This window comes from Cannabis sativa, chromosome 5, assembly GCF_029168945.1.
Source record: "Cannabis sativa cultivar Pink pepper isolate KNU-18-1 chromosome 5, ASM2916894v1, whole genome shotgun sequence".
Taxonomy (NCBI): Eukaryota; Viridiplantae; Streptophyta; class Magnoliopsida; order Rosales; family Cannabaceae; genus Cannabis; species Cannabis sativa.
The window spans coordinates 3,634,223-3,645,713 of record NC_083605.1 but is presented as its reverse complement, the minus strand read 5'-3'; the positions used below and the strand labels follow the sequence as shown (position 1 = coordinate 3,645,713).

The 11,491-nt window shown below is 29.0% G+C and overlaps 2 protein-coding genes across 2 annotated transcripts; one reads left to right on the top strand and one right to left on the bottom strand.

Moving 5' to 3' along the window:
- Positions 1-4,250: 4,250 nt before the first annotated feature.
- LOC115716707 (maltose excess protein 1, chloroplastic) lies at positions 4,251-7,429 on the bottom strand. Its single transcript, XM_061116137.1, has 12 exons — positions 7,416-7,429; positions 7,191-7,253; positions 7,025-7,086; positions 6,804-6,955; positions 6,085-6,174; positions 5,890-5,991; positions 5,678-5,796; positions 5,329-5,391; positions 5,163-5,224; positions 4,964-5,067; positions 4,758-4,854; positions 4,251-4,647 (listed from the first exon to the last, which is right to left on the bottom strand). The coding sequence occupies exons 1-10, from the start codon at positions 7,427-7,429 to the stop codon at positions 4,985-4,987; spliced, it is 810 nt and encodes a 269-aa protein (XP_060972120.1). The 3' UTR covers positions 4,251-4,647; positions 4,758-4,854; positions 4,964-4,984.
- Positions 7,430-9,266: 1,837 nt separating this feature from the next.
- Positions 9,267-10,589, top strand: LOC133038090 (uncharacterized). Its single transcript, XM_061116136.1, has 5 exons — positions 9,267-9,379; positions 9,466-9,659; positions 9,759-10,035; positions 10,143-10,297; positions 10,408-10,589. The coding sequence occupies exons 1-5, from the start codon at positions 9,267-9,269 to the stop codon at positions 10,587-10,589; spliced, it is 921 nt and encodes a 306-aa protein (XP_060972119.1).
- Positions 10,590-11,491: the final 902 nt, after the last annotated feature.

Genomic DNA, 11,491 nt, shown 5'->3' with positions numbered 1-11,491 from the left:
GTGTGTATTTGGAGCTGAAGTTTTTACCATAAATCAAACTGCTCCAATTTCCGCAACACTTTTAGTTCAACGTCGATTCATAGATAATCCTATCTTTCGTTGGGAAATTAAAGAATTTTTTAAGATAACGAACAAATATGAACACAATTCTCAAGTATTTTTTTCTGGAGCAATAGAGTGGTACGTATATATACTTAAACTCATAAAAATATATACATATATATAATTATTGATATTGGTAGATATTCAAATTAATATTCTTGTTAATTCTTTTAATTTAATTAATTGTTTTTCTTCTACATAGGCATTTAAGTATCGGTCCAAACGGGCAACTAAGCAGAGATGGAAAATCGTTGGCAATGTTTTTAATGATGGAACATCCAAAAGAATCAACAACTTATGTTGAGTTTTGTCTCTGAGTAATTAATCAACTTAATTCTAAAAACAAAGAATATAAAGGTCATTACTCAAAATACATTTGTTTTTCTTAACCATTAATAATTAAATTAGTATATATATATATATATATTATCTAAACTCATGATCATATTTTTTGATTACAAATTGTGCAGTTAATAAATGTTATCGTGGCAAAAGTAATGGTTGGGGTTGTTTGAGATTAATGAATTCTAGAAGTTGATTTCTCTCTTATCTCACGTACTAAAGTTTCAACATCTTCCAAACCTACAAAAATTATAAATTGAGTACATAATAGTGTAATAACCAGTTTATATATATATATATATTGGTATTTAGTATATTAAGTGTGATACAATTATATTATTATTATTATTATTATTTATTATTATTATTATTATTATTTTTATTGTTGTTGTTGTGCGTGTGTGACTGAGAAAAAAAAATGATATATATATTAAATAGTGAAATAAATAAATAGTGAAGCATTAGATTAGTTAGTTTAAAATTTAAAATTTAAATTTAAATCAGCATAATTTTATCTGATTAGTTAGATTTTTATTTTTAAATTTAAACCTATTATACGATATGTTATATACGTATATACTCTAACCCTAGCAACGGATAGTATCGTATTCCTTTATTCTCACCATCTCTCAATTTTTTTTATCCTCTCTATTGAACCAAATCAATTGTTTTAATCTTAAGAGCTTCGAGGTCAGCAATCAACCGATCATCGTTCTGTGTCTTCGACATCTTCAGGTAAAATTCGTAGTTGTTTTTATTTTCGTTTTCAGAGAAATAGGCTTTCATAAAACTATCATATCTCTCTCCCCATAGGTCCGTTTTCAAAGTGATCTGTGCATCGTTTTAAAGATAATTTAATTATTTATATTTTTTATGAAGAAACTCTTTCCTAATTTCGAGTATTTCGATGTCAAAAAAATTCATGTTTTACACCGACCGTCGATTTACAAGCTTTTTTTAAAATTTCTGTCCGATATTGCCTTAGTAAAAGTGTGATATCTCTCTCGATATCTATTATTTTACAGCGATTCTTGTACTGTTAGAAAGATAATTCAATAATCCATATTTTCTTTGAAGAAACCTTTCCCTAGTTCGGAGTTCTTACCAGTTAAAAGTTAGGATCTTTACTCGGTTATGGTATTTCGTTTTAAGTTTTGTTTCAGAAAAAGTGTCTTCAGTAAAAATTCAATATCTCTCTCACTTTTGATCTATTTTAAAAGATCTTTATCTCGTTTTAAAGCTTAGGAAAATAGCTACATTTTTTATGAATAAAGTATTGTCTAGATCGGGGTGTAACTATTTTTAAAACTTTTATTTTTGGGCTGTATTCAGAAATCGGCATGATCCAGGATTTTAAAGAAACTGTTTTGAGAAAACATGCATAACTCCTAGGTTATAGCTCCGATTTTGATGATCTTTATACCGTTAGAAAGGTCTTTCAATTAACTAAAAACTTTGTGAACAGTAGGACTTCTAATTCAAACGTTTTATAAGTCAAATTCTAGGCTAAAGTTGCTGTACAGTAAGAGTAATAAATATATTCAGTTTATCGGTGGACTAAGGATTTCGTTAAATGTTATAGGGCGTTAAATGTTATAGGGCCTAGAAGGTATCGTATACTTTATACTTGCTTTTTATATGGTTTGAGTATCTAGTATGGCTGCTTGAATAAACTGTATTGAAACTATGGAATGTGATAGTTTCGGTGAAATAGTGTTTTATCGATGAATTGTATATGGTTGTTTAATCATGTTCCAGGTACTTGGAAGTGGTTGGAAACCACACATGTATGGTGATGTGGTAAGTGAGGCAGTGTACGTAAGTGTGCACTGGTTATTGGTACTGCGTTCTGGTTAAGAACGTAAGACACTCCAGATTTGTATGGAAGATGGAGTGTGAGTGTGTGGTATTTCAGTATTTGTGTGGCTGCCTCTATTTATACTTATGATTAGGTTATTGTATGTTTGATGTATATGTTTGTGCTATGATGTGTGAATGCTGGTACATAGTATTTTGATTTTCCTTACTGGGCTTTACAGCTCACCCCTTATTTATCCCCTATGTGCAGATAAGTAAGCCTATAAGCTTTCGGTGACAAGTTGAGTCTGGGCAGCATGGGGTGTATCTCGTGTGATCATGTAACTGCGTGTGGTCTTGGCCATCTTCCTGAAAGTTTTTTTTTTAATTTATTAAACTTATCGAGGATGTTGTCATTTAAATTTTCTATTACTTTTCCCTGAGTGGTAATACTTTATTTTCAACTGAGTACCCATGTTTTGAAAATTGTTATTTATTTTTTATAAAGGCAACATTAGTATCTTATTTTACGTAAGTAAGGGCGTTACAAATAACCACCTTAACTTAATTTGTTTTAAATTTTCACTTTGTTTATTTATTTATTATTAATAGTTGTTAGATATATATAATAACATTTCAGTATTTTTAACTCTTAATTATTATTATTATTATTATTATTAATGTTACAATATATTTGGCTTTATTTATTCTAAATGGTATTTGTCCACAATCATAAATAAAAAAATAAAAAAATAAAAAAAAAACTAAAATAAACTAATTTTGGACTGGACCTCATGGGCCTACACATAAACGGTGAAAAAGTAAAAAATAGAAAAATGTAACCCTACTGAAAAACCCTAGCCATCTTCTTCCTTTTTCATCTTCTTCCTTGTTCTGGTGTTCATTGCTGCTGAAAACTCATTGCTGCTGAAAACTCATTGCTGCTAAAAAAAATGGCTGGAACTGGAACAGGTACTTAAGTATTTAGTTTCTTCATTTAATTTTATTGCATTCCCTATTCTATAGAATTTCTTCCATATTGATAATAAAATTGTAAAGAGGATTTGATAACTTCATTTATTGCTCAAGAATTTCTTCCATATTTATTGTTAAATTTAAAAGTAAACAATGGAGCTACACTTTTTTTTTTTCTTAAAATCATTTTGTGCATCATTTTGTAGATATAGAAATGGGAAACAGAGAAGAAGTTGTTGAAGTTGATAGCTTCAACTCACCGGTCGGGAATTATGTTGCAACTTATGGGGCATTAGCGTTAGCACTAATGGCACTGTCCATAAGTGCACTAGTAAGTATCCCGGGAGGGTACTCTAACAATAACGCTCGCTTTAATGAAATGCCTTCTTTCAAATTATATAACATTGCATCTATTGTTTGTTTTTCATCATCAACCGCATCGTTGCTCATATTATTTCTTCTAAAATTCAACACTCATGACGGAGCTAAGGAATTCCTAAAATTTCTATCAATTTGTTGCATTCACGTATCGGTTGTGTCTTTGGTGGTAGTGGCAACAGCGATTGAATTTTTAATCGATGGAAGCTACTCATTGCCGAAAGGAATTGGCCCCGCATTAGGAATACTTTCAGGTATAATTGTTTACCATCTTTGGAACTGGCTTGTTAAGATGGCAGGGGGGCTGAAAAATGCAACCGTTTGGGTTTTTCACATGTTGAAGAATGCTACTTTTTGGGTTTTGAACGCAGTAAGAGCCCAAGCAAGTTATGAACGATTGCAATGAAGAGAAATCAGAAATGAGGAGGCCATGAGAATTATCGACATATTATATATATATAGTTAGACTTGTAATGAAACAGGTAGTTTTGACAATGATAGATTGACATATTTGAAAATCAAAGTTTCGGATTAATAGAAGCATTTACTACTTTTTTCTCGTAGGTAACAAAATTGGCAAGATGCCTTGTATCATCTTGAATTATCGACATATTATATATATATATATATAGTTAGACTTGTAATGAAACAGGTAGTTTTGACAATGATAGATTGACATATTTGAAAATCAAAGTTTCAGATTTTTCTTTTCCCTCTTTTTTTAAGTGAATGAATGAATTTATTAGAATAGAAGCATTTACTACTTTTTTCTTTAGGTAACAAAATTGGTAAGATGCCTTGTATCATCTTCAGAGAGAGTTTTCAAAATCTGATCTTCTATCTCTAATAATGTAGTAGTCATTCCTTCTAGGCCTTAAAGAACAAATTAAAGTATAGGAGTAAGATATAAACTTTTTCCTATACTTAATTTTTCTCTCCTTCCTAATAAAATGGTAGCAACAAAACAAGACTTTGTTTTTCAATAAAGTAAACATACCTGGCAACAAATTCATCTTGAAAAGACAAGACTTCACTTTGAACCGAGTTACTAATCTTCCAAAGCCAAAAACAAAAAGATGATAAGTAAGAGAATGAAAGCTGCTTCCATCTTTGTTTGAAAATGAAAAACGTCAAACATTGTAATAACAAAAATTAAGGCTAACCATTTTCGCATGGCTTCGCCGTCCACCCAACAGGAAGTTTGCAAAATGTGTTTCCTATTTGCAGCAAAAGAATGTGTGGATGATTGTGTTCCTGAACCTGCAAGGTATTACTATTAATTTCTTACAAAATGAAGGGGTTACAAAGTAATAATTATTCTAACTACTCATAATATAATATTTATTGAAATGACATAATTTAAAGCTACCCAATTGATGAATAACTCTCTCTAAGAACCAGAAATCAACTCTTTCAATGAAGTGAAAGGTGAGCTATATCCATGAACTACAGTGTCTCTCCATAGAGCCATTCCTGTTAATAAAATAAAAAGCAAAATCAGAATATCACTTTAACATAAATCATCTTACATGTTCTTTCGGGTTTTGCATCGGTTACAAGAGACAAACCTATCCACAGTTCGAAACCAGCGGTTGCTGCCAAGAAGAATTCCTTGCTGATACTATTGAACCTGAAGAAAAGCACAAGGTCTCATCACTTAAGCTTATCGAAAACTCATAGGATTAGGAAAACACTGTTGTAAATGAACCGAAAAAACATCACAGAGCAACTTACCAGTACAAGCAGGCTAGATTTCCATATCCGTAAAAGAATGAAGCCCAAGAAGAACCGAGAAACCTATAATCATATCGAAACTTGAGCTTTTCTTCTATATTTAGTTTTGTCATGTTATGATTATAAGTGTGGAGATAAAATGGTTTACATAAATTTTTCTTTCGATTGGGTCTGTTTAGTTCAGAGGAATGAAAACAAAACAATAGAAATGATGAGAATGAGAATGAGAAAACACATTCTAAATAGACTAAATGAGATAATTAATGACACATTGACATCTGAGCCTGACACAACAAATGCTGCTTACTACCACAAAGCAATGGACAATGAGATTGAAAAAATGCATTACCACATGAAATCGCGAGTTAATAGCGCACGAGGAATCATGAGTCCATTGCCAATCATTGCAAGCAACATAGAAACAGGTGATAAGCCTTTAATATTGTCAGGATTGAGGAAATTTGTCCACTGAAAAAGTTAAAATCATCAAGGTTACATTCGAAAGTGAAGTTGGTTCAGTTGAGCAGAAACAGAAACACAGACAAAAACATAAATTATTACCATTTGTGATACCGGCATCCACATGAAGAGGAGTGTAGCCGTCCATCCAGATATGGCTCCAACAAATTTAGTACCTTTCTCAGATAGTTTACCTAGTCGTGCCTGAGAAATATCATAAAGCATTATCTTTGTACTCTAATTCAACTAAACAAACAAAACCCATAACATATCTAAGAACAAAGTTTAAAGCTTTACCATAACAACAGCTGCAACAGCTACAACAAACGATAGAGCACCGGGCAATATAGTGTTTGGTAAATAAGGAACAAATGTCGACCACATAACCTGCATTTTTTTCAAAATCGAAACATAATCAACTTGAATTCAACACAGCTATTCAAAATCTTACCAAAAGACTGGATTTTTAATCTCATTGAATTCAACACAGCTATTCGAAATCTTAGTTAAAGACTGGAATTTTAATCAACTTAAATTCAACAAAGCTATTCAAAACCTTAGTGAAAGTCTCTGGGTTTTTAGTCTCATTGAATTCAGGTCTGAATCAAACTCAAATACTCAAAAATTCAAATAATTCGAATTTAAATTCAAACTCCTAAATAGAATCGAAACATAATCAACTTGAATTCAACACAGCTATTCGAAATCCTATTTAAAGACTGCCTTTTTAGTCTCATTGAATTCAACAGAGCTACTCGAAATCTTAGTAAAAGACTAAATTTTTAATCTCATTGAATTCAAGTCTGAATCAAACTAACTCAAATACTCAAAAATCAAAACAATTCGAACTCCTAAATAGAATCGAAACACAATCAACTCGAATTCAACACAGCCATTCGAAATCTTAGTAAAAGATTGGATTTTAATCTCATCTCTTTTCTTTCTCAGATTTGCATAATCAAACTCAAATACTCCAAAAATCCAAACAATTAGAATCCAACTTTCAAATCCCTAACCTGTGGCAAAGCTGATAAACCACCAACTGTAATAACATCCTCCCAAAATCTCCACACCGAATCATTAAGCAAATAGAAGTAATTAAAGAAATTAACAGCCAAACCCGTTACAACGAGCACTGTGGTAGCAACGAAGTAAGGAAAAGCCAATCAGAATATCACTTTAACAAATATAATCTTACATGTTCTTTCGGGTTTTGCATCGGTTAAGAGAGACAAACCTATCCACAATACGAAACCAGCGGTTGCTGCCAAGAAGAATTCCTTGCTGATACTATTGAACCTGAAGAAAAGCACAAGGTCTCATCAATTAAGCTTATCGAAAATTCATAGGATTAGGAAAACACTGTTGTAAATGAACCGAAAAAACGTCACACAGCAACTTACCAGTACAAGCAGGCTAGATTTCCATATCCGTAGAAGAATGAAGCCCAAGAAGAACCGAGAAACCTGTAATCATATCAAAACTTAACCTTATAAATTAGCATGTCTATTGATTAGATGAGGTCAATAGGAAAAGGATAACACCGAAGAAGCTCTTGAAACCTGGTAACATAACATAACATAAACATCATAAGCATCAACATCAACAACAACAACAACAACCTTAACCTTATCAATCTCATTCTTATTTGGAAAACAACAACAACAACAAAAAAAAGACAAACTTTACTAGTCAAGTCTGAATATATCTAAGAAGAAGAGAAAGGGGTCAGATCAGATGATTTCAGTGAGGACACTTGTATAATATATATATATAGGTAAGGATATTAATACTAACAGCTTACACATCCAGTTGATGAACAGAATCATTCACAGAAATCTAAACACAAAAAAAAAAAAAAAAAAAAAACTAAAATTGAACTCATAATAAAAGAAAAGAGTTGCATATATCTATGAAGGGAACAGAGAGAGAGATTATAAGAGGCCCCTCCGGGGATGGGGTATTGAGTGTAGATCTAGATCTAGATCTGGAAAACAAAACCAAACAAAAAAAAAAAAAAGAAGAAGAAGAATATAAACTTTACTACTCAATTAGTCAAGTCTCTTATCTTCTCTTCATCAAATACTCTTATTTTGAACTCTACTTAAAGCACAGAAGGAAAACCGTACAATAACAAACAACAAAATTCTGTAAAATAAGAAGATGGGCGAAGAGATTAAAATTTTCAGATCAGAAAACACAAAAACAAATCATTATAAAAGAACAGAGTTGTAAATATTTATGAAAGATTATAACCTCAACTGAAAGGAACAGAGAGAAGAGAGGCTGCTCAGGTGCGTTTAGGGTTAGGGGTGACGAAGAGAGAAGAAGAAGAAGAAGAACAACTCAATTTTATTTTATTTTATTATTATTATTTTAATTAGATAGATAGACTTAAGATTGTTTCTGACTCACTCTGACACAAAATCATTATTACTATCTTTTTTTTTTTACTTATTATTATTCTAAATAATAATCAATTATAATATATCCTATTATTCTAAAAATATATAATTTTTAAACGGAAAATATCATTTGTTTAAACATATTTGCCTCAATTTAAATAATAAATTACCCTAAAAAAATATCCCTATAATTAAGAATTTCTATATATATAAACCATAATTAACAGTTTCTATATATATATATAAAATCGTTTTTAATTTAATATATAATATGAAGATTAGGAATAAATTACCGTAAAAAAATATCCCTATAATTAAGAGTTTCTATAAATATTTATAAAGCATAATTAAGAGTTTCTATATATATATAAAATCGTTTTTAATTTAATATATAATATGAGGATTAGGAAAGTGGATCTCTAAGGCATTTATTTTTAAAATTAATTTATTATTAAAATGGAAGAAAATATCTTTAACAAATATTTTATCAATAAAATATCTTTTTTAAATAATTCTGAATTTAGATATTTGTGCATTTATAATTAATTATTTATTTAAATTTCGTTTCAAATATATTTTTTTTAGCATAACTAAATATGGAAAATAAATGTCCTTATATATATTAGGTCTCAACCCCATTTTAGTTTTACTTTAATAATTTTATTATCAATCAAAAACAATGTAAATAGGAAATTGATAGTTCTCCCCCAATGGGTAATACGAATTCAGTAGGTATGTATTATTATTATTTATCATCTTTGTGAATTCTCAACTATTCAAAATAAATTTTACTGATATTGTAATTTTTAGCATTAATTGAAAATCAAAATCAAAGCTACAACAACAATCCTGGAAATGGAGATGGAGATGGAGATGGAGATGGAGGTATCATTATCAATTTATTTATGAGAATCAAATACACTCTTAAATCTAAATTTAATTCATATTTATTCAATTGTTTTATTTTAATAGACACTATACATAATCAAATTTGTTGTTTAATGATCGAATGTAAATTTGTTTTTTTTTTTCTTTTGTTACAATTGTTGCTTTGTAGAAAATTTAAATAAATGTATGAGAACTACTCCACCAGCTCATTACTTGATGAAAGTTCAGTCGTTCAGTTTGCTCTCAAAATCAATGGAGAAACACGAAAGTTCTGTATTTGAAGTTGGGGGATACAAATGGTATTTTTATGTATATTGTATATATGAATCAAATCAACTATTATTATTATTATTATAATTAATAATATTTTATTTCATGTATATAGGGTATTGTCATTTTATTCAAATACATCTGAAAAATACCTATCTCTATACTTGACAATAATATGCTCTGATGATGATGCCGAGAGTACTACTTCTGATGATGTGGGTATTATTCCAAGCAGTGGTTGGGAAGTTAATGCTAACTTCACTTTGTTTGTCTATAATCAAACAAAAGATAATTATCTGACCTTTCAAGGTAATTAATATTGATGATATGTTATTATTAATTCACATAATTATTTTTTATCAATTATATAATATACTTTTGTTGTTGTTGTTAATTTGATATTTGTAGCTGTAAGGCGTTTTCATGAGATGAAAAAAGAATGGGGATTTGAACGAATAATGTTACTTGAAACATCCGAAGATGTGAATAATGGATATGTGGTTAACGACACGTGTGTATTTGGAGCTGAAATTTTTATCATAAATCATACTGCTCCAACCTCCGCAATACTTTCTGTAGTTGATCGTCACTTCATAAACAATTCTATTTTTCGTTGGGAAATTAAAGAATTTTCGGATAAATATATTTACAAATCTCAAGTCTTTTGCTCTGGAGGAATAGAGTGGTATGTATGTATACATGTATTGGTAGATTTAAATTAATATTCTTTTCTTTTTTAAAAAATTCATATTCTAATTAATTCTTTTAATTTGTTTATTTTGTTTGATCCAGGCATTTAACTATCAGTCCAAACGGTATTCAAAGTAGAGATGGAAAATCATTGGCAATATTTTTAACGAAGGAACATCCAAAAAACTCGACAACTTATGCTGAGTTTTGTGTTCGAATAATTAATCACCTTGATTCTAAACACAAAGAATATGCAGGTAAGTATATTTCTTTTAACAATTAATAACAAAATTAATGATGATATATTATTGTATTTTATTTATTTATCTAAACTCATGATCATGTCTTTTGATTACAAATTGTGCAGATAATGAATATTTCAGTCGTGACAAAAGTTGGAATTGTACTAAATTAATATCACTAGAAGATCTTCACAATTTTTTGAATTATTACATTGTCAAGGATACTCTAATTCTCCAACTTGAATTCTTTCTTATTTCACACACTAAAGTTTTGACATCTTCCAAATCTACAAAGATGATAAATTGAGTATCGGAGAAGGCCACCCACTCAATTAGTAACTTAATTGGTTTTAAATTTTCTGTTTATTTATTTATTATTATTAGGTATTAAATATATATATGATATCATTTCAATATTTAGTTAATTATTAATTATTATTGTTAATATTATGATGTATTTGGGATTAAAATTGTGTTTTGAAAAATGTGAGTTATTATTTATTGTTTGGGCTTATTGGGCCTTACTTGGGCTTTTGAACTTTAATCGGGCTTGTAACCTTTCCATTTATCGTTTTATTTACTCTATCTACAAAAATATGCTTATATCACAAAATTAAGCAAATTTAACTAAAATCATCCACATCCATTATTTTAAAATTTTCTATTATATACACTACACATATAATTATAAATTGAACTTTTAATCATATACATTTAGATTTGAAACTTTTTCTATTAAAACGAAAACTTAATTGTTAAAAATTAAAATAAAGCAATAAACTTATTCATAACCAAAGTGATAGTTTTTACTTTTTCATCTTTAATAAATTAAATATTTATATACATGTTGTATATATATATATATATAATGCATTTGTAGAAATATTAACTGAAGCTACTCTTTAATCTTCATGATACACATACTCATAAACTCTCAAATTGTGGTGTATTTTGTAATAAAAAAGAAAAAGAAAAAAGAAAATTTTCTCTTTTTTTTAAACTGAATATTAGGTGTAATTTTAATTACTGATAGTTGGTTAATTTAGAGAAAATTTCGTGTATCAAACACTCTAAATATGGCTTTCACAAAAAATAAAAAATACTCAAAATATCTTTATTTATTATAAATGCATAGAAATACAAAATATATACAAAAAAAGAAAATATGATAAATTATTTGTTAAAGATATTTCCTTCTATTTTAATATT

Bases quoted from the DNA above. Each gene is read 5' to 3' on its own strand.
- LOC115716707 (XM_061116137.1), bottom strand. The intron at 6,956-7,024 runs GTTTGTCTCTCT...AAGTGATATTCT, and splicing joins TGGTTTCGTATTGTGGATAG to GATTGGCTTTTCCTTACTTC. The intron at 5,392-5,677 runs GTAATGCATTTT...ATATGATTATAG, and splicing joins TTAACTCGCGATTTCATGTG to GTTTCTCGGTTCTTCTTGGG.
- LOC133038090 (XM_061116136.1), top strand. From the start codon at position 9,267: ATGAGAACTACTCCACCAGCTCATTACTTGATGAAAGTTCAGTCGTTC. The intron at 9,380-9,465 runs GTATTTTTATGT...TCATGTATATAG, and splicing joins GAAGTTGGGGGATACAAATG to GGTATTGTCATTTTATTCAA. The intron at 10,298-10,407 runs GTAAGTATATTT...CAAATTGTGCAG, and splicing joins TAAACACAAAGAATATGCAG to ATAATGAATATTTCAGTCGT.